This window comes from Heptranchias perlo, chromosome 12 (genome assembly GCF_035084215.1).
Source record: "Heptranchias perlo isolate sHepPer1 chromosome 12, sHepPer1.hap1, whole genome shotgun sequence".
In the NCBI taxonomy this organism is placed as follows: Eukaryota; Metazoa; Chordata; class Chondrichthyes; order Hexanchiformes; family Hexanchidae; genus Heptranchias; species Heptranchias perlo.
Genome location: NC_090336.1, coordinates 33,746,107 through 33,769,874, shown reverse-complemented (window position 1 = coordinate 33,769,874; position 23,768 = coordinate 33,746,107). Strand labels below are relative to the sequence as shown.

Below are 23,768 nucleotides of genomic sequence, written 5' to 3'. Positions count from 1 at the left end.
ATGGGAAACATGCTCTGGGTAGTCCAAAATCCGAATCCTCCTAAAATCTCCAACTAATGAGGTCTGTAAACAAACTCAAGTACCCAGATAATGATCTTAAATGGGATCCCGCTGGCTTTGATTGCCAGTGGGAGTCCGCATGCGGGGTCTGCGCACGCACCGATTCGCGTCATTGGGGAAGCCGGAAGTGGGCGGGTTGGAGCCGAGCTCCGGACCCGCTCCCGGAATCCCCAATTTTAGGAGCCCCCCCCCGCCACGAATGCACCCGCTCGGCCATTCAAAAATTGACCCCTAGGTATCGGGTATATAATTTTGAAAGAATGAACATCAAAAAAGTGAGAACAGCTTAAGCAAATTAATTGGGGAGGGGCGTTCAACAAGACTTCAGCAGAAGATAAGTAAAATACTTTTAAAAGCGTAGTGTTGAGCATGCAGGATAAATACAAGTGTAGTCTAAAAAAGTGTGATCCTCAATGGATTAAAAATTAAAATCAGAAGTGAAATGAAAAGGAAACACAACCTCTGAATCCTGCAGGAAGAAATGTGAAGGGGATCACTGGGATATATACTGTAATATGCAGACTGTGGCCAAAGGGGCAAAAGGAGACTTGGAACAAAACATAGCTGCAAATGCAAAATGTTATAGTAAGAATTTTTTTCAGTATTTAAACAATTAGAGGACAGACAGGGAAAAGGTGAGAACCCATAAAAGATGCAAACATAGCTGAACTAATGGACAATCACAATATAGTTAATATTCTGAATGATTACATAATCCAAGTATTCAAAAGTGAAAACATGAGCAACATACACTCCCTAAGTAGTGATAAATCTAAATAGAATTGATAACGTCAATATAAATGAGTTGAAAGTCCTAAATGGGCTTAAAGAGCTCAAAACAAATAAATCCCCGGGGATAGAAGATAATTTATACCAGAGTGCCGTGAAACAAGATTTGAGATGCATTTATGGCCATTATAAAGCAGTCACTGAACTCTGAGGAAATACCAGCAGATTGGAAACAGGCTAATATAATGCCCATTTTCAAAAAGGATGACAACATAGATGCAGGCAACTGCAGAGCCATCAGTCATATTTCTGAACCATATAAAATAACAGAATTGATAATTAGGAATAAATGTGATTATAGTCTATACAATATCCACCTGGTAAACAGCAGTTAAAATGAAATCAGAAGGGGAAGTTCCTGCCAGATTTACCTCTTTAACCTTTGTGGAAGTGACGTCCCAAGTCGCCTGAGGAAAGTTCTACAATGTGGTTTCCAAAAGACATTTGCCAAGAGTTCCAATGAAAGGTCACTAGTTAAGCTCAATGTGGTGGAGATTCAGGGTAAATCTTGGGAATGGATAAGAAATTGGTTGAAGGGTAGAAAACCCCAGATATTAGTGATTGGAGTTGTGTTAAGGTGCGCGGGGGCAGGGGGGGGGGGGGTGGGGTTGCTGAGTGGGTGATTCTGGGATCACTACTGTTTCAAATTTACACTAATGACTTCAATTCAGAAACTCGCAATTTAGAAAATTTGCGGTTGATTCCAAACTAGGAGAGGCAATTGATTCTGAGGCAGCAGCTCAGGAAACACAAAATGAATTGGACAACATGAATGGGGGTTTTCACTTCTGCATTCACCAGCCTGTAATTTTCTGCTTATTATAAAGAATGCACAGCAAATAACAGGCTGGCGAGTGCAAAAGCAGAAGACCCCAGCCAACATGCAAGTGGAAAGAACAATGGCAGATGAAATTTAATGCAGACACATGCAAACGATGGTTGCAGTGTGTGTACCATCCACAGGATGCACTGCAGTGTATACCATCCACAGGATGCACTGCAGTGTGTACCATCCACAGGCTGCACTGCAGTGTGTACCATCCACAGGATGCACTGCAGCAACTCACCATGGCTTCTTCAACAGCACCTCCCAAACCAGCGACCTCTACCACCTAGAAGGACAAGGGAAGCAGGCACGTGGGAACACCACCACCTGCACATTCCCCTCCAAGTCACACACCATCCTGACTTGGAAATATATTGCCGTTCCTTCATCGTAGCTGGGTCAAAATCCTGGAACTCCCTTCCTAACAGCACTGTGGGAGAACCTTCACCACATGGACTGCAGCGGTTCAAGAAGGTGGCTCACCACCATCTTCTCAAGGGCAATTAGGGATAGGCAATAAATGCTAGCCTTGCCAGCGACGCCCACATCCCATGAATGAATAAAAAAAAAACGATTACACTTAGGAAGTAAAGTGAGCAACACACACACACTCCACGAATGGTGTTGAAATTGCTGAAGTTGAAACAGACCTAGGAGTTATGTGGACTCAACTGTCAACATGTCCAACCACTGCAGAGCAGCAATCAGCAAAGCAAATTGAAATCTGAACTATCCAGCCACTACATTAGCTTACAAGTCAGAGGAAGTCATGTTAAACTGTATAGTGCTTGGCTCAGACCACACCTTGAGCATTGTGTCCAGTTCTGGTCACTGACAAGGAAGACATTCAAGCAAGCACTGGAGGCTTTTCAGAGAAGAGTCATGAGGCTGATCCCCAGTGTTTGAGGCATGAAGAAAGACTGGAGAAACTCGGTCCTTTCAGCCTCAAAAGGTGAAAAGTGATCTTAGAGGAATATAACATAGTAAAATTATGGAAAAAGTGGATCCAGAAGATTACTTCAAACTAAATTGTGAAAGTAGGACAAAGTGACATAAGTTTAAACAAGTAAAGGGCAAAATTTAGAACTGATATCAGGAAATTCTTCTTCACATAAAGAGTGATCAACACTTGGATTGGAGTTCCGGGTACTGTAGTGGATTCAAAAACCCTGGGATTATTTAACAATCAATTAGATGCTTCAATAGGGGACTGTAGAGTCTTTCTGGGTGGACAAAATAAAATGAACTGAATGTCCTTCTTCATTCATATTTATCTTGTGGTTAGCTGATGTGAAAATTAATTAATTGGTAATCACTCATTAATTTGTTGACAAAGTCGATGGCTAGCTAAGTGAATCAATCAAATCACTTAAAAAAAACTTTTTCCAAGTACTTTTATCCGCCATCATTTTTGTCAGTCATTTAAAATCTCTTAAAATTTTAAACAACATAAAAACACAAAAAAATATATTTCACGATAACCGAATGAAAACTGTTACTGCTGAGGTGCCTGCCAGCCATGTGCATCAGGAAGTTGTGGGCTTGCTGTCCGTGACATTTTGTCCTCTAACTGTAATCAGCCCAATGGCATTTTCTTTTGTATCCTATAGTCCCTTTATTTTTGCTCCCCAAGGCCTGTCTGTCAGAAGTCTTGGGTGTATTTTGCCTGTTACATACATAGGCTTCCAATATTGCTTTTCTACTGAAACCCATTTTCACCAATGTCCATGTATAGTCACTTTCCCACCAAATCCATTCCCCACCCCATCTTCCCACCATTGCCGGATCCCTGATCCACCCCTCTTGTACTCCTAAACCCTGCCAGCTACTCCCCACTACTCCCAAACCAATAGACTAAATTTTCTACCCATTGATTATGAATGGGTGGAAAATCTGGCCAGAGATCTGATCACGACTGGATTTTTGGTTCCGATAATTTGGATAAAATCTAACTATCTGAACAGATGACCAAAGTTGTGCATGGAATGATCAAACATCAGATTTCAAAAGACCTATATATTCACAAAACTGTACAAGAATAACCTGATTTTCATTAGCATTACACTAGTGATTCACTGCAGCATTTCCAATATACCCTGATCTTTAATATAACCTGCAGTGCATATGATCATCCGACAGAGAGAAAATATATAATATGCCCTCTCTAGACTGTACACCTAGTGAGGGTTCCACAGACAGTGTTACTTAGGGTGTGGTGTAGTAAAAAGCTGTTATGAATAAATGTCAGATTTCTGTGAACCTGCATGAGCCTGAGTAAAGATGTTTGCATTCTTGTTGATAAAGGCTGTTTTATATTCCAATGTGGCTCATTTCCATCTCCTGTCATATATATTTTTTGTACCTTTCAGATCTCACCGAAAGGTAGCACCTGTAGTCCTAAAGTAAGGAAGAGATGTACAGGCACCAGACCCTGGAATATGAAGCGGAAAATTAGTATGTATACATTGGTTAACATTCTCAGCATCAATTAAATTGAGGCACAGCTTTCTACCATGAACCAGACAGAATCAATTACTGATCAAATTTCCTGTTTGATTTGTTGTGTTCATTCGGATACATCTTTATTTTGAATTCATCTATAAATTCAGTGTAACCAGCCACTATTAGATTGCTAATAGCAGAAATGCACTCAAAAATCTTAGAGTATTCATTTAATTCTAACTTTAGACTGGGATTAGTCAAATAAGCAAAAGTAAGGGTACCAAATGCAATCTTCTGTAGTCTACAGGCAATAGCTTTGTGTCCAGGATTTATTTAGGGGCTAATTCTTTTAAGGAGGTGGTCCCTCTTGGTACTGTAGCAGCCAGTGGCAAAGCTGCAAGTATATAATTTAACCAGACCTGCTAGGAATGACATACCCACATAATATGTTTTGCAGCTGATTACGAGCTGGCTCAGCTTCAAGAAAAACTGAAAGAGACTGAAGTGGCCATGGAGAAAATAGTGTCGAAAATGGGAACTAAATCAGACAAGTAAGAAATAATTACTTAATATGCTTAAAGTGGTCTTTGGCAAGGACATTTGGTGTATTTGCTTAAATACAGTAGTTTCTAATGAGATTCAAATACATTTTGAAGTATGTACTAGGGCTTCTAATCCTTAATCAAGGGGTGTCTGAGATTCAGCCCACACGCTTTGGAAATCTGGTCAACAAAACCCAGGCAATACATTTTTATTTATGCTTATATTTCTTACTTGTTGGTGTGATAGATTTGTCATAGTCCAAATTAGAAGAAAGTCTACATGTTCTTAATATCTATTTATGTGATGTGGTTACTGAATGTTGAGAGAAAATCTCCCAGTTGCTTGTGTCTCTCTACTAACTGATTACCTACAGATTGAAGTAGATATGTATCACTGTCGGGTGTTCAAAATGTCACTTCAAAGGCATTATTCCTACGCAAATACGTTTTACTTGCAAAACCAGAAGAAACTATTTAAAACTTACTTTGTCCTGGAAATAACCAATTTAAGGAAATGAACTTGGATATCATATCAGGGCAGAGTGCAGGATAACTTTGTTCAACCATTGAAGACACTTTTTGATCTCCTGTATCCCAATTTTTAACTTCAAAAGGATTAGGTCCCCAGTTCTCATTGAGATAGAGGCTAAAAGCGTCATCGGAGTTAGATGAAACCTCATGTATAAGTTCTTTGTTACAGATGCTTGGCCATGTTTAGTATTACTAAGAGAGTTAGCAAAGTGTTGTGTCTTTTATTATTTTTTGTACCTAAGGAAATACAGTTAAAAGTTCTAGTGGACGGGAGGAAGCAGCAGAAGCACTTGAACAGACGGTCTTGATCTTATGGATGAAGAAATTAATGAACTCCTCACACTTGTTAGAGGGGAGGGTGGAGGAAGCAGGGGAGAGAAATTAAAGGAGGTAGTCGGTAGTGGAATAAAGGAGCCTGGGGTTATCTTTGCCCTCCAGGATGAACCCAGAAATTGAGGCAGTTTTGGCAGAGGAGATCGAGGCCCAGTGGACCTTCATGTGGTCAAACCAGATCTGGTGGATGGCTAAGCCAGTTGTGCACCAGGTATGCTCAGGTTTGCACACTTTGGAATTCAGTAAGCTAATTACAGTAATGAAAAGTTCTGTATAACCACTGGGTAACACTTAATTACCAGACTTTGTACTGATAAAGTCACACTGCAGTTTGTAGGGAATATTGGGCCAGAAATCGCGCAGAGTGACGAGGCATCGCTCACCGCAGCTCCTGCGAATTAAATCAACAAAACTACTTACTGCAGGCTCTGTGGTGTCGAATTGCTTGAATATGGACTTTAAACAAAAGGTGGGCTATCAACCCAGCCTCGAGCAGCGAGAGTTGCCATACGGCTGGAAAAGTGTGTGAAGAGAAGATACACCCACAAAATCTGTCAGCCACAGATTCAGGCTGCATTGCTCAAATAGGCAAGCAGACGTCATTCATTTAAAGTTCGTATTCTGTATGTCAAAAAGCCAAAGAAATAATTGAATTCAATTAAAGAGACAGAAGGGAAAAGTAAAAAAAAATTTTAATGACCAAAAACTATTAAAATAAGGAGTAATATGCAACTCCACATTTTTAAAAGTTAATTTTTAGTTGTTTGGCAGTCATTAAGACTAACCACACCGTTAAAACTTAGTTTAGACCTGGTATTTTTAAACCTACCTGTTGGTGGCAATATTAGTTACTTTCCAGCTGGGCAGATAAGCAAGTTTGCGCTTTTTCAATGATTTCTCCGATTACAGCGTGCGATGGCCCTTTAATTCAAAGCTGTCATATCACCTGCGAACCACGAGGAGCAAGTTCCAGATTTCTGCGTTTCACTGCGCATGTGCAAAGCTTGAACTTGCTCCTTCGATTCACCACTAAAAACTGAGAGCGCTGTTGAGCTTCACCATTATTTCGGAAGCGATTTCTGGCCCAAAGTCTTTGTCACTGGGAATGAAAGTGCAAGTCTAAATTTGTGACAGCTGGTTTGTTATATTTAATTTTGTGGACCTGTAGATTTAGAAAGGTCATCCTTAGCATTGTTGCCTCATTGGTGGATAAATCCTAAATTAGAGTACCAGGATTTGGTAGTGTCTTGAGATATATAGAAATTAGTGGGACCAGTGATTTAAACTTTCTATGTGGCCCATGAGGTTCCATGGTATGTATCCAAATGACTCACAAAAACATAAGGCTACAACAATCCTGCTCAGGTAAGGTACAAGCATAGTAATTCATTTTGGAAATCAAATGAGGATACTGTAGATAACATTTATTGTATGCACAGTTACACCCAAGTCTAATCCTGTCCCCATCCAACATTGACCTTGGGCATTTTTAGCTGGATAGGGATGAGTAGCAGGAACCTTGCCCGATTGTGCACCCCTGCCCCCACCCCAGAGTGCCAGGGTCAATTTTAGCTACTACTGCCTGGCTTCAATCAGCTAGCTCAGTAAAGACTATGATTCAAATTTGGGACCTTCCTGATTCCCAGATAAGCTTATTGAACCATCAACAGAGTTGCCTGTGTTGTCATTTCTGCAGAAATATTTATATATATATGAACATAAGAAATAGGAGCAGGAGTAGACCATACGGCCCCTCGAGCCTGCTCTGCCATTCAATCAGATCACGGCTGATCTTCGACCTGACCTCCACTTTCCCGCCCGATCCCCATATCCCGTGATTCATAGAATCATAGAATCATAGAATCATAGAAGTTACAACATGGAAACAGGCCCTTCGGCCCAACATGTCCATGTCGCCCAGTTTATACCACTAAGCTAGTCCCAATTGCCTGCACTTGGCCCATATCCCTCTATACCCATCTTACCCATGTAACTGTCCAAATGCTTTTTAAAAGACAAAATTGTACCCGCCTCTACTACTGCCTCTGGCAGCTCGTTCCAGACACTCACCACCCTTTGAGTGAAAAAATTGCCCCTCTGGACCCTTTTGTATCTCTCCCCTCTCACCTTAAATCTATGCCCCCTCGTTATAGACTCCCCTACCTTTGGGAAAAGATTTTGACTATCTACCTTATCTATGCCCCTCATTATTTTATAGACTTCTATAAGATCACCCCTTAACCTCCTACTCTCCAGGGAAAAAAGTCCCAGTCTGTCTAACCTCTCCCTGTAAGTCAAACCATCAAGTCCCGGTAGCATCCTAGTAAATCTTTTCTGCACTCTTTCTAGTTTAATAATATCCTTTCTATAATAGGGTGACCAGAACTGTACACAGTACTCCAAGTGTGGCCTCACCAATGCCCTGTACAACTTCAACAAGACATCCCAACTCCTGCATTCAATGTTCTGACCAATGAAACCAAGCATGCCGAATGCCTTCTTCACCACCCTATCCACCTGTGACTCCACTTTCAAGGAGCTATGAATCTGTACTCCTAGATCTCTTTGTTCTATAACTCTCCCCAACGCCCTACCATTAACGGAGTAGGTCCTGGCCCGATTCGATCTACCAAAATGCATCACCTCACATTTATCTAAATTAAACTCCATCTGCCATTCATCGGCCCACTGGCCCAATTGATCAAGATCCCGTTGCAATCCCAGATAACCTTCTTCACTGTCCACAATGCCACCAATCTTGGTGTCATCTGCAAACTTACTAACCATGCCTCCTAAATTCTCATCCAAATCATTAATATAAATAACAAATAACAGCGGACCCAGCACCGATCCCTGAGGCACACCGCTGGACACAGGCATCCAGTTTGAAAAACAACCCTCGACAACCACCCTCTGTCTTCTGTCGTCAAGCCAATTTTGTATCCAATTGGCTACCTCACCTTGGATCCATGAGATTTAACCTTATGTAACAACCTACCATGCGGTACCTTGTCAAATGCTTTGCTGAAGTCCATGTAGACCACGTCTACTGCACAGCCCTCATCTATCTTCTTGGTTACCCCTTCAAAAAACTCAATCAAATTCGTGAGACATGATTTTCCTCTCACAAAACCATGCTGACTGTTCCTAATTAGTCCCTGCCTCTCCAAATGCCTGTAGATCCTGTCCCTCAGAATACCCTCTAACAACTTACCCACTACAGATGTCAGGCTCACTGTCTGTAGTTCCCAGGCTTTTCCCTGCCGCCCTTCTTAAACAAAGGCACAACATTTGCTACCCTCCAATCTTCAGGCACCTCACCTGTAGCGGTGGATGATTCAAATATCTCTGCTAGGGGACCCGCAATTTCCTCCCTAACCTCCCATAACGTCCTGGGATACATTTCATCAGGTCCCGGAGATTTATCTACCTTGATGCGCGTTAAGACTTCCAGCACCTCCCTCTCTGTAATATGTACACTCCTCAAGACATCACTATTTATTTCCCCAAGTTCCCTAACATCCATGCCTTTCTCAACCGTAAATACCGATGTGAAATATTCATTCAGGATCTCACCCATTTCTTGTGGTTCCGCACATAGATGACCTTGTTGATCCTTAAGAGGCCCTACTCTCTCCCTAGTTACCCTTTTGCCCTTTATGTATTTGTAGAAGCTCTTTGGATTCACCTTTGCCTGATCTGCCAAAGCAATCTCATATCCCCTTTTTGCCCTCCTGATTTCTCTCTTAACTCTACTCCGGCAATCTCTATACTCTTCAAGGGATCCACTTGATCCCAGCTGCCTATGCATGTCATATGCCTCCTTCTTCTTTTTGACTAGTGCCTCAATCTCCCGAGTCATCCAAGGTTCCCTACTTCTACCAGCCTTGCCCTTCACTTTATAAGGAATGTGCTTACCCTGAACCCTGGTTAACACACTTTTGAAAGCCTCCCACTTACCAGACGTCCCTTTGCCTGCCAACAGGCTCTCCCAATCAACTTCTGAAAGTTCCTGTCTCATACCATCAAAATTGGCCTTTCCCCAATTTAGAATTTTAACTTTTGGGCCAGACCTATCCTTCTCCATAGCTATCTTAAAACTAATGGAATTATGATCATTGGTCCCAAAGTGATCCCTCACTAACACTTCTGTCACCTGCCCTTCCTTATTTCCCAAGAGGAGGTCAAGTTTTGCCCCCTCTCTAGTCGGGCCATCCACATACTGAATGAGAAATTCCTCCTGAATACACTCAACAAATTTCTCTCCATCCAAGCCCCTAATGCTATGGCTGTCCCAGTCAATGTTGGGAAAGTTGAAGTCCCCGACTATTACCACCCTATTTTTCTTGCAGCTGTCTGTAATCTCCTTACATATTTGCTCCTCAATTTCCCGTTGACTATTTGGGGGTCTGTAGTACAATCCTATCAAAGTGATCTCTCCCTTCTTATTTTTCAGTTCTACCCATATAGACTCAGTGGGCGAACCCTCGGATATATCCCCTCTCACTACTGCCGTGATGTTCTCCCTAATCAAGAGCGCAACTCCCCCTCCTCTCTTACCTCCTGCTCTATCTTTCCTATAGCATCTGTACCCTGGAACATTGAGCTGCCAGTCCTGCCCCTCCCTTATCCATGTTTCAGTAATAGCTATAACATCCCAGTCCCATGTACCCATCCATGCCCTGAGTTCATCTGCCTTGCCCATCAGACTTCTTGCATTGAAATAAATGCAGTTTAATCTAGACTTCCCTTGGTCTTTGCCCTGCTTTCTCAGACCATCTGTCCGGTCATGTTCTGTACACTCTCCCTTACTGCCTTTTGTTTCTGTCACCATTTTATTTCCCACTGACTTCCTGCATCGGTTCCCATCCCCCTGCCACATTAGTTTAAACCCTCCCCAACAGCACTGGAGTCCAGAGTCCAAAAATCTATCAATCTCAGCCTTGAAAATATCCAACGACTGAGCATCCACAGCCTCTGGGGTAGAGAATTCCGAAGATTCACAGCCCTCTGAGTGAAGAAATTCCTCCTCATCTCAGTCTTAAATGGCCGACCCCTTATCCTGAGACTGTGCCCTCTCGTTCTACACTCTCCAGCCAGGGGAAATAACCTCTCAGCCCCAACCCTGTCAAGCCCTCTCATGATCTTATATGTTTCAATGAGAACACCTCTCATTCTTCTAAACTCCAGAGGGTATAGGCCCATTTTACTCAACCTCTCTTCACAAGACAACCCTCTCATCCCAGGAATTAATCTGGTGAACCTATGTTGCACCGCCTGTAAGGCAAGTATATCCTTCATTAGATAAGGAGACCAGAACTGTACACAGTACTCCAGGTGAGGTCCAACTACAGCCCTGTACAATTGTAGTAAGACTTTCTTACTCTTGTACTCCAACCCCCTTGCAATAAAGGCCAACGTGTCATTTGCTTTCCGAATTGCTTGCTGTACCTGCATGCTACTTTTTGTATTTCTTGTACGAGGACACCCAAGTCTCTCTGAACACCAACATTTAATAGTTTCTCATCATTTAAAAAAATTCTGTTTTTCTATTCTTCCTACCTAAGTGGTAACCTCACATTTTCCCACATTATCCTCCATCTGCCACCTTCTTGCCCACTCACTTAACGTGTCTGGTTAGACTGCACCTGGAGTACTGTGAGCAGTTCTGGGCACCGCACCTTCGGAAGGACATATTGGCCTTGGAGGGAGTGCAGCGTAGGTTTACTAGAATGATACCCGGACTTCAAGGGTTAAGTTACGAGGAGAGATTACACAAATTGGGGTTGTATTCTCTAGAGTTCAGAAGGTTAAGGTGTGATCTGATCGAAGTTTATAAGATATTAAGGGGAACGGATAGGATGGATAGAGAGAAACTATTTCCGCTGGTTGGGGATTCTAGGAGTAGGGGGCACAGTCTAAAAATTAGAGCCAGACCTTTCAGGAGCGAGATTAGAAAACATTTCTACACACAAAGGGTGGTAGAAGTTTGGAACTCTCTTCCGCAAACGGCAATTAATACTAGCTCAAATGCTAAATTTAAATGTGAGATAGATAGCTTTTTGGCAACCAAAAGTATTAAGGGATATGGGCCAAAGGCAGGTATATGGAACTAGATCACAGATCAGCCATGATCTTATCAAATGGCGGAGCAGGCACAAGGGGCTGAATGGCCTACTCCTGTTCCTATGTTCCTATGTCTATATCCCTTTGCAGACTCTTTGTGTCCTCCTCACAGCTTACTTCCCCACCTAGTTTTGTATCGTCAGCAAACTTGGATACATTACACTCAGTCCCTTCATCTAAGTCATTAATATAGATTGTAAATAGCTGAGGCCCAAGCACTGATCCTTGCGGCACCCCACTAGTTACAGCCTGCCAACCTGAAAATGACCCGTTTATCCCTACGCTCTGTTTTCTGTCTGTTAACCAATCCTCTATCCATGCTAAATACGTTACCCAGAACCCCATGAGCCCTTATCTTGTGTAACAACCTTTTATGTGGCATCTTATCGAATGCCTTTTGAAAATCCAAATATACTACATCCATTGGCTCCCCTTTATCTATCCTGCTAGTTACATCCTCAAAAAACTCTAATAAATTTGAGTGAAGTTATAGATTTGCTTCCCTGATGGCTCATTGGGTTCTAGACTGTGTGGTGTGGCATTGAGCCATATAGAACCAGGAAGGTCCAAGGTCTGATCCTCTGGGAAGCTAGAAAAGTACATGAGGGAGAAAGGAATAGAAGGATATGCTGATTTGGGTTGGATGAAGTAGAGTGGGAGGAGGCTGATGTGGAGCATAACTGGCATAGACCAGTTGGGCTGAATGGCCTGTTTCTCTGCTGTAAATTCTATGTAATTCTTCTGAGCTGAGTTAGGTAATCACAGCCAGGATGGCAGTATGGGTGCCACAATTGGCTTCAACGTCTCGGTGGGGTGGGGGAGGAGGGGGAAGGAGGGACTAGCTAGAGTTCTCACTTGATTGCCAGCATCATTTGCACAGAGACAAGGACTGAACAATGATTCCCACAGTCAAATAGCCTGACAATGTGTCCTGGTTCATACATGAAGAATGGATGCGGACAGAGTAGTGGAGGGTCGCTGGCATTGGCAGACTGCATTCCACCATGAGCCAGGTCCATCGGGAGAGGAAAGGCAAGAGAAAAGATATATACCTCACCAATGCTTTTTGGAGAAAGAAAAGCTTTATTTTTAAACATTTTAAAAATCCTTTAAATTCCCTCCTCATCTCTAAAAATTCTTTTAATATGAAAGGGTCCATCTCTATCAAACCCATCACTCGAGACAGCAGCAGAGGAAAAAAAAAACACAAATTGATTAGGGTATTTGAAAATGAAAAGCAAGCAAGCAGCACTAATGTGTTCAAAACAGACCAATTCCTTTCAATGAAAAAAACATTGAAAGATCCATATAAATTAAACTGAGAAATAGAAGTTCTATTTGGAGTGCCCTCTACTGATCTATTCATACTGTTCGCAGTGTGTATTTGCAATTTCGAGTGCCTTGAGTGTTGCATATAATGTCCTCTAGTGGTGTGCTGTTGTATGAACAATTATTACTTGCAGATAGTTTTAATTAAAATGGAAAGAAAGCCTTGCGCAGGAATACTATGCTGCTGCCAGTCCAGCTCCTGTTCTGGATGTTGCTCCCCCTGATCTCCCAGTAATACTGCATACCTCGACCCCAGTGCCTCTGCATGGACACCATGCTTTTGACAAGCACAGGTTGGAGGCTGAGTGGCTAAACATTCAAAAAGTTGGCACAAAACATACAAGCCCGTTGTTTTGGCTAATCAGCTCATGGCTTCAAATAGAATGACCTCTTCATTCTATTGGCCAGTAGCATTCTCTCAAACATTTTATGCAAGCATATTCGATGAAACGCTGAGAACAATGCACATAGTTGAGAGAAGCTTACTGTACTGTTCACATGCAAATACATGGGCAAATACAACAGACCCCTGAAAGAAAGAGATGAAAAGTATGGTTTTGGGGGTTTTATTTTTGTGTATGGAACTTTTTGGAAGGAATAATATATTGTATTTTCTCCCCTATTTTGCCTCCTGTAATTTCCCTGCACCACACATCTTTGCAATAGAAGAAGCTGAATGCACAGGACTGTATTTTAGCTTTAGGCAACCAGCAGTAAAAAAGCCCCATAGGTTTCCATGTTGCTAGGCTGCCTTTTTGGTCCTTATCTGAATAAAGAGGCTTCTGAGACCAGAAAGTTCAGTGTCACAGTAATACTGAATGTTCTGGTTTTGGATGCTCCCCGCTAATTGGGACAAAGCATCCAGAGATGCATGGTGCTCACTGCTGGGAGCTGACAGCTAATGCATGGCTCTGTGGAGGTAGCTCTCCAGCTTGTCATCTTGGCACTTTGGTGGAGAAGGCGCATGTTACAGAACTGGTGAGACTTAGAACCTCTAGTTGTGGAAATACGTTAAGAATGCAGTTAAGGAAAGTAGTTTAAAAAATACTCAGTGTACTGTATCCAGTACTAAGTAAGAACTGTTTGTGTTCACAATTCTGGATTTCTGCTGGTACTTTCTTTTTACAGAGGTGCATTTGCTATTGATAAAAATTAAATACAGAGCGTTGCCTTATGGTGAACCTGTGAGAGTGGGCTCTTCAGTACTCCTAGACCAGAGGGAGTACTTTTTATTTAGAGAATCTATGTTCAAATAAAAAACTTCTTTGATGGTTAACTGCACTATCAGGTCAGATATCCTCCTCACTGCTAGAGTTGGTAATTAGTAGATGTAAATTTAAAATCATTCCCAAAAGAACAAAGGGAGAAGCTAGGAATTTAAAAAAAAAGTGACAAGAGGGTTGTTAGGACTTGGAATGCTCTACCAGAAACAATGATAGAAGCAGAATCCATTACTTTAAAAAAAGAAAAGTGGATAAATATTTGAAAAAGAACATTTTAAAATGATATTAGGAAAGTTCAGAGGAATGGGACTAATTGTAAGCCCATTCAGAGATCTAGCACAGGCATGATGGGCTGAATGACCTTCTTCTGTTCTGTAAAGTTCGACAATTCTAAGATTCAATGTGGCTGGACCATGTCAAACGTTACCATGCTGCCTTCTTCACAGTCAAGTCCCCCTTCTACTCCAGGATCATCCTAGAGGGCAACAACATTCCACAACCCCTTTTCTTTGTGATAAATAACACCACATACTTCTCTTGGCCCTTCAGCCCTTACCTCGAACACCAAATGCAAGGAGCTCATTGATTTCTTCATCTCGAAGATTGAGACTATCCATACAGCTGTCATCTCCCTCTCCTTTCCGCCACAACCACCTCTCAGCTCACATTTATCCTAACTGTAAACCGCCATCACTTTGCAGCTTCTCTCCCATCTCCCATCTCCAACCCCCTGCCCTCTCCAACTTTCTAAGTAGTTTGATAGATAAGATTTATTTGTTTTCCTTTAATGCCGTATCTGTTTGGATGAACAAAGCAATATTTGGGGAGGGTGGGGGAAATGTTCTAATAATAAGTTACTGAAACACATCTTGAGTCAGTGTTTGACAGAATGCCAATTTTTTAATTTTGTGTGCTGAAGGATTACAAATGTTACCACTGAGCAGGAAGAAAAGCTACTGAGACAACTGAAGGAAATCACCAGGGTCATGAAGGAGGGAAAACTCATTGAAGGCATCAACCCTGAGAAAGAGGCAGAGGAATCCCCATACATGGAGGACTGGGAAGGTAGAGCTAAATCTTTAAACACTTACAGCAGGTAGAGAAAAGAATGCATGTTCAATAAACTAATTCAGAGCAGGCGTACTGAAGCAGTATAGTGGGAGGTTTGCACTATTAGGGAATATAAGGGCATCTTTTCTGGTCCCACAGCATCATCAATGGGACTGGAGCACAGCGAGATTTTTGCTTCCCCGAATCAGGATAAACCCCTTGGATTTTCAGTTAGTATGCAACGTGAGTTCCCAGCCTGGATTAGCCTTGCAAATGCCACATTACTAAAAGTGAGGGGTACCAAATAGTACACATTGTCAGCCCTTAAAGGGATGCATACCAGAATTAAAAAGTGATGGGAACACTTAATAGGAACATAGCAACAGGAGTAGGCCTTTCACCCGTAACCCTTAATACCCTTGCCTAACAAAAAGCTATCAATCTCAGTTTTGAAATTTTCAATTGACCTAGCCTCAATAGCTTTTTGGGGGAGAGAGTTCCAGACTTGCACTAACCTTTGTGTGAAGAACTGCTTTCTGACATCACCTCGGAATGGCCAAGCTCTAATTTTAAGGTTATGCCCCCTTGTTCTGGACTCTCACACCTGAGGAAATAGTTTCTCTCTATCTACCCTATCAATTTCTTTGATCATCTTAAACACCTCAATTAGATCACCACTTAATCTTCTATACTCAAGGGAATACAAGCCTAGTCTATGCAACCAGTCCTCATAATTTAACCCTTTTGGCCCCACTATTATTCCGGTGAATCTGCGCTGCAACCCTTCCAAGGCCAATATATTCTTCCTGAGGTGTGATGCCCAGAACTGAATGCAGTGTGCCAGAGGGAGTCTCACCAGAGCTCTGTAAAGCTGTAACATAACTTCCACCCCGTTGTATTCCAGCCCTCTTGAGATAAAGGCCAACATTCCATTCGCCTTTTTACTTTTATTTTGTACCTGTCCACTAGCTTTTTGTGATTTCTGTGCTTCGACCCCTAAATCTCTCTGCTCATCCACAGTTCCTAGCTTCTCGCCATTTAGAAAATACTCTGGTCTATCTTTCTTGGGTCCAAAGTGGATGACCTCACACTTTCCGACATTGAACTCTGCCACAGTTTTGCCCACTCACCTAATCTGCCAATGTCCCGTTGCAACTTTCTGCTCCCGTCTACACTATTTACTGTGCCACCTGGTTTAGTGCCATCAGCAAACTTAGATATTGGGCTCTCTATTCCTTCATCCAAGTCATTTATAAATATAGTGAAAAGCTGAGGCCCCAGTACAGATCCCTGGGGGACACCACTAGTCACATTCTGCCAATTTGAGTACATACCCATTATCCCTACTCTCGATCTCCTACCTCCTAACCAATTTCCTATCCAAGCCAATAGGTTGCCTCTAATTCCATGCACTCTCATTTTCGTTAACAGTCTATTATGTGGAACCTTGTCAATTGCCTTCTGGAAGTCCAGATAAATAACATCCATAGATACTCCCTTATCTACCACATTAGTTACCTTCTCAAAAAAATTTAGCTAGGTTTAGTAGACTTGACTTACCCATTATGAATCCATGCTGACTCTCTCTGATCAGCTCATATTTGTCCTTATGCTCAGTCACTCTGTCCCTAATAACAGATTCTAGTAATTTCCCCATAACTGACGTTAGACTAATAGGCCTATAATATCCTAGTTTACCTCTCTAATCCTTCTTAAATAGTGGAGTGACGTCGGCAGTTTTCCAATCCGAGGGGACAATTCCTGAATCGAGAGAGTTTTGGAAGATCATGACTAACGTTTCAACAATTTCCTCACCCACTTCTTTTAATACCCTGGGGTGGAAACCATCGGGTCCTGGGGACTTGTCTATCTTTAATCTCATTAGTTTCTCCATCACCACTTTTTACTTATATTGAATCTAGTTAGTTCCTCCCCTTGATTTATTTTTACTTTTCCTTTTATCTCTGGCACTTTATCCTCACCCTCTACTGTGAAGACCGATACAAAGTAACTATTTAGTAAATCAGCCAAATCCTGATTCCCAATTACAATATCACCTGCGTCTGTCATTAAGGGGCTCATATTATTCTTAGCCACCCTCTTTCTCTTAATATATTTGTAAAAACCTTTAGTGTTGTCCTTGATATATCTCTCAAGCTTTTCTTCATATTCCCTTTTTGCAGCTCTTACCACTTTCTTTGTATCCCTTTGCTGTTCTTTATTTCTCTCCCAGTCCACGGGATCTGTTCTTTGCCTTTGTATAAGCTCTTTTAGTTTTATACTATCCCTCACTTCCCTTGTTGACCAAGGTTGTCTAATTACTCATGTAGAGCTCTTGCCCTTTAGGGGTATGTACAGGTCTTGTATTTTACCAAATACTTTATTGAACACCTCCCACTATCCATTAATAGTTCTGCCTGTCTATTGTGGTCAATTCCTGCCTCATTCCTCCAAAGTCAGCCTTACCTAAATTCAAAACCTTAGTTCATTACTCACCCTTCTCCCTCTCAAACCTAATATCGAATTCTATCATATTATGGTCACTGTTGGCTTGGTGTTCCCTTACCATTAGATTATTGACTAATTCATGCTCATTACTCATTACTAAATCTAATATGGCCTGTTCTCTTGTTGGTTCAAGAACACATTGTTCCAGAAACTGTCCCGAGTACACTCAAGAAATTTGCTGCCTTTGGGACTTGAGCTGTTCTGCTTCCCCCAGTCTATATGAAAATTAAAGTCTCCCATTATAACCACTCTGAGCTTCTCTGATCTCCACGTTTATGTATCCCACTACTTTATCACTGCTACCTGGAGGTCGATAAACAACTCCCACCAAAGTCTTGCATTCTTTTTCATTCCTCAATTCTACCCATAGCGTTTCCACTGCCTGCTCCCCCTTATTGATATCCCTCTTTCTAACGCTGTAATAGTGTCCCTTGTCAAGATTGCTATTTCTCCTCCTTTTCCTTAATACAGTAAGTGACCACACGTGGGGACACATTAGCGCAGCGGCCCACGGGTAAGTGGATTGGGGCCTCGGGATTGCTGTTGGGAGGGTCGAGAGGGTGACTGGGGCCTCAGGATTGCAGTCGGTGGGGATTGAGAGGGTGATTGGGGCCTCAGGGTTACTGTCGGGGGGTCGGGGATGGTGAACGGGGGCCTCAGAATTGGCGTGGGGTGGGGGGAGGGAAGGGAAATTGGGAGGCCTGGTTGTCGGGGTCAGGGGGAGGGAGTGAGATCGGGGGGCCTGGAGGTTGGATGTCAGGAATCTCGGGACGGGAAGCGGCAGTGATTGTGGCGATGCTTAGGGTTGGTTTTCCCTAAGGCAGTCAGCGCTGGCTGCTTCAGGGCAAACCAAAGTTGCAGATGGGACCTGAAGCAGGCGTTAGGCCCCTCATTTGCATATGCAAATGGCTTAAGGCCTGCTCCTGGCGTGGGTAAAAGATGCCTCTTGCTTGTCCGTACCCAATATAGCAGTCGGCGCACTTCTGGTCGGAAGCATGTGCATGCACCCTGCCTGCCATTTTGGGGCCTTTGGAGGCCACGTAAAACAGGCGCTACTTGGCCCAATTTAACCCTCGTAGAGCCAGAACTTTTTATTAGTAGACCACTTCAGTTTATAAATTCACTGACATCACTCCTATTTCAGGCAAGATGTTGGAGAAACCAGATTACACTTTTAAAAGGTGTTCTTTTGTTGTGCGATATAAAATTGTAATTTAAGTTTGATACAGTTCATCTTCTAATGCCAAAAATTTTGTATTTCTTTTCCTAAGGATATCCTGAGGAAACATACCAGAATTACAGAGAATCTGAATGCAGCTGTCAGCATAACACCAACCCCAATTATTCTGAGTCCAACCAGCTTTCTGCAGAGGAGTTGGCAGAAAGAATAGACAAAATAGAAGACGAATGTTTCTCAAATGAAACTATGGAGGATAAAACAAAACAAAACAAAATATATCAAGACCATCAGGAAAACACACAAATTGGCATGAGTGGCCATGGTAACAGTACTGAAGTGGAAGAATTCCAGTGCGAAGACTGCAAGTATCTTGACCATGAAAGCGATGACCCAGCTATTATAGCAGAGAAGTCTGGTGTCAGCTTTGAGAACCACAGCGATGAGGATGACCAAGTCAGAGGTGAATTTAATGTGGACATTTCTGTCCGTGAGCAGCAGCAAGTAATCACATACAAAGATAAAGGTGTACTGCGAAAGCGCAACAAGAAGATGATAGAGTAACTAGTTAGAAGCATCATCATAAAGATGGAATCCCTTTGGTATATATTATTCAGGCTATATCAGGTCTTCCAAAGAGAGCAAAATTATACAGTAGATAGATACCTTCTAATATACACTCTATTCTTCTCCAGTGTTTAGTTTTCCATGATTGTTCGATAAATCTACTTTACCCCACAGCTACTGGTCTAGATGCAAACCCTTTGCCTAGGCACTCTCCCATCTGTCTTTAAACCCTCCTATTTTGTTCTATTAACTTTTTTTCTTTTCTTCATGACAAAAGTTCTTACTCAGGCTGTTTAATGAAAGTGTAGAGTGCTTTCACCTATGCTACAAAACCCAGATAACAATATTACTGCACTATGATCCCCAGCACCCTCAGCAGGTAAGGGACAGAGGCTGAATATACTGTTCCATCAGGTTTGCAGGTCCTCAAGCTAACTGGTCCATCACACTCCTGACTTGAGCCTTGTATATGGTGGAGAGACTTTGAGGAGTCAGCGTGTTCCCCCTGTAAACTTCAGAACTCTAAATATTTAAAGCCCTGCAGGATTGCATAAAATGTTTAAGTATGACATTTACTCCAAGTAAATTCCAGATTCCCTTGTTCTACTTCTTCATAACTAGGCTTAATAGAAATAAATGAACAAATCTGACATTTAGAAAAATGATGGAGCTCCTCCTTCAGGGACTCCTTTCAAACGAAAACTCTTTATTGTTCAGGGTTTTGTTTTAAAACAAACCATCAATACCAATGTCCCGGGATAAACTAGCTCACGCTCTGTAAATACCTTGTGTTCTATGGTTTCTTCAACATTTTACAAGCATAGATCCATCATCATCATCATCATCTGTCAGTTATATTTCAGCAGTGCACTTGGCCAGCAGTTTGCACGCATCTCGATCAGCACAGGTGCGGTCTAGATCGATCCTTTCATCATTAGTGTCCAATCTATTTCCCACCTGTTTCCATAACAACATAGGTCTGAACTATGGGAAGGGTAAGAATGAAACATCTACCATTCTTATGTATATTTGCGTGTCTCTATCCATTGCCTGGAATAGACAGGAAGCTAGGTAAGTAGAATACATCACCAAGTAAGGTTGCCATGACGCTGCTAAACAGCTCTTTCATGTAAAGCTTGGCAATATAGCATGACTTTTGAAATATGTCACAATTCTGATGTCACCATCTTCACGGGAGAAAAGTAATTTAATAGCCCCTTTGTCACACAAGGCTAACTACTTTCCTCTCTTTTATATATTGTTCTCAAAAGCAGTGAAGGTGCTTACTTCCATTTTTTTTAAAACCAAGGAATAGCTAGCCAGTTACCCTAACTGCTGCCCCCTCTCTAGCAAAAAGATCCATACAAAATACCTACAGGATATTAACATAAGTCATACTCTTTGTGTCATATTTCAATTTGTGCATCATTCTGTAGATAAGATGCATATGACGCTATCAAAAAGCTGAAGAGAAAATTAGGTAACAATTTCAAACAAACTCACCAGAAATGTACAAACCCAGAGTTTATAAATATTACCTTCAGCCCAGCTATCCAGGAAGAGCCTCAAATTCTGTTCAGCCGCTCCCAAACGATGATTGTGGACCTGAATCTGAAGCCATCTGAATTCTTCATTCGTGCAGGATTGTTGCCGCTCTAAGCAATCAGATTCATTTTAAACACCTCAAACTTTTTTTTGAAAAAGGAAGTTGTATTGAATTGAAGATGCTACGCGAGTCCAGCTCATGGAGACAAATTAAAAGAATGCTGCACCTTCAACGGAATTCTGGAAATAGAGGGGGCAATTTTAACCTAGTCTGGCGAGAAACCGACAGCATCGGGTGCAACGCTGGCTTTGCACCCCGCCCGATTTTACTCTCCATTGAAGTCAATGGCGGGGTGTAAAACCACTGATCCACTCGATCCCATAGGTTTCCCGCCCATCGAGTTCGAACCAGTGGAGGTAATTTTAATCTGAGAAAGGCTACATTTGGATGAACCACGGTGCATTTATTGCATGGTAAGGTATGAAATATACAGCAAGACACTGAATAACTCCCTGGTCGCACAGTGACCTTCACATCACAGTATGTTACTTGGTGGAATGTGATATCTGTTTATTTCTATAGGTTACAGCAGAAATAAGTAACATGCTTACTTTGGAAAGACTGCATAGTTTAGGGCCTAGTCATTGCCGTGCCTGTAAGTAGGCTGATTGCTCCCCCTCCCCCTCCCCTTTTGAAACATTTTATTTGCAACAGCTGCTAGAAGTGCAATAAATGTGATAAACTGTAACCTCGTTTAAAAGGGCATGTCACATACAGAATCCCATTATAAAATCTTCAGTGCAGCAAGACAATATTGCCACTGTAATTTGTTCCAAAGGATATTATAGGCTGTGATCCATCCCCAGCCAAATCACAAGTGCAACCTCACCAACATCCTTGTGCATCTAAAAGCACCGTTTCTAATATTTAACAATAGTACTTTGGATGTTTAACAGATTTTAAAACACACACACACATATATATATATGCTAAATGTTAACAGTATTGATAGGAGTGAAAATCAGTACAGATTATCAATACTGTTCATTGAGTTTACTTAATTGGACTCAACAAATGATTAATCAGATTGTGTTCCTTGAAATAACATCATACGTACCCATGTGTATTTTCTTCGGAAAATGGATGTTGTGGTGTAGCACGACCAGCTTTGCACTCTGGCTCATGAGGCCACACCGGGAACAACACAAACAGCGCATTACCCACAAAGCTCCATGGGCAGCTTCTCCCCAGAGCATGTACACATGTACGTCAACAGAGCTCCTAGCTGTGAAACAAATAGAATTGTACATGGAGTGGTGTAGTGGCAATTGTAGAAGTGTGTATAGTATGAGTCACGTGTGGGTTTTAGTTTCTAGGGAGAGTCTGGAGGTATGAGGCTCCCTTTGGACCCTTTCTCATCACCCTCTCCAAATTTAGTTTGTTGACATTTTATTTGATGCATTTTTAGCATTTTGGAGTAAACAAATCCATATGTTAAATATCTTTATGTATGAAAGCACTTCCTCATCACAAATATTAATTCTTGTGTCACAACTTTTGTCAATATTTTCATGTCAAGATTAAACATTGAAACTGCTCAAGTAAACATTTTAATGTCATTTCCCCCATGTAAACAGTTAACCATCCTGGTTTCATGAACTAATTGAATCACTAAAAAGGCTTTTTGAAAAAAAATCATCTGCCATTTTCTTCCCTCTCCATAACTGAACTTTTTGAATGTCGAAAATAAGATTTTTAAACAAAATTTTAAATATGGTTTATAATAACATGATTAAGTTTATCCATTGGATTTTCTTTTGCATCCATTAATACCTTCGTTAAAGTTTTACTTGAAGGCCTCAGTCTTCCCAAAAACCTGGGCTTGGATTTGATATTTTTGCACCCAGCTGTGACTGTTTAAAAAAGAGGCTGTCTACGTGAATTAGAGAGAAAAATATGAAAGACTGTACTGATTACACCAGTTGTAACCTTAGTTGTTAGAAAATAAAGACCACTCATTTATGGTTTTCACAGGATAAGAGTGCCATCCCAAAGCACCAGTAAAAATCCCAGAATACCCCAGAGCTTCAAAATGTTCATCTGAAAATGGCTGCCCACATGACCCTGACTGTGATTTGCCATTTTTTTTATATGGGCAGGATAGCGTAGTGGTTATATTACTGGACTATTAACCCAGAGGCCTAAACTAATAATCTCAGGGAATTTGAGTTCAAATCCTACCATGGCAGTTTGAGAATTTGAATTCATTTTTTTAAAAATCTGGAAATAAAAAGCTGGTATCAGTAAAAGTGATCATGAAGCTATCGGACTGGTGAAGAAACCCAACTTGTTCACTAATGTCTTTTAGGGAAGGAAACCTGCTGTCCTTACCTGATCTAGCCTATATATTATCAACATGGGTTACGCTTAACTACCCTCTGAAATGGTCGAGCATGCCACACAATTGCATCAAACCGCTACAAGGAATTACCCTACAGACTACAGCAGCTCAAGGAAAAGATCCAACACCACCTTCTCATGGATGGGCAATAAATGCCAGGCCTTACCAGTGGTGCCCACATCCTGAGAATGATTTTTTAAAAATTGCCAATTTATGCATTTAATGCTAGGATCTGATGTATTTCTTTGGATCCACAAGGGAAGAGGGGTTCATTCAGATTTACATCTTGAAACTCTGTCCGAAATGAAAGGTGCTGTT

At 41.7% G+C, this 23,768-nt stretch overlaps 1 protein-coding gene across 1 annotated transcript in view; it reads left to right on the top strand.

The window, feature by feature from the left end:
• The window catches only part of ric3a (RIC3 acetylcholine receptor chaperone a), a 68,732-nt gene extending 46,136 nt beyond the window's left edge, over nt 1-22,596 (top strand). Inside the window, exons 3-6 of the mRNA XM_067993917.1 lie at nt 4,045-4,129; nt 4,575-4,668; nt 15,121-15,266; nt 19,031-22,596. Coding sequence (XP_067850018.1) covers nt 4,045-4,129; nt 4,575-4,668; nt 15,121-15,266; nt 19,031-19,500 — 795 coding nt within the window. The 3' untranslated portion in view covers nt 19,501-22,596. The remainder of the gene's footprint in view (nt 1-4,044; nt 4,130-4,574; nt 4,669-15,120; nt 15,267-19,030) is intronic.
• Nucleotides 22,597-23,768: the final 1,172 nt, after the last annotated feature.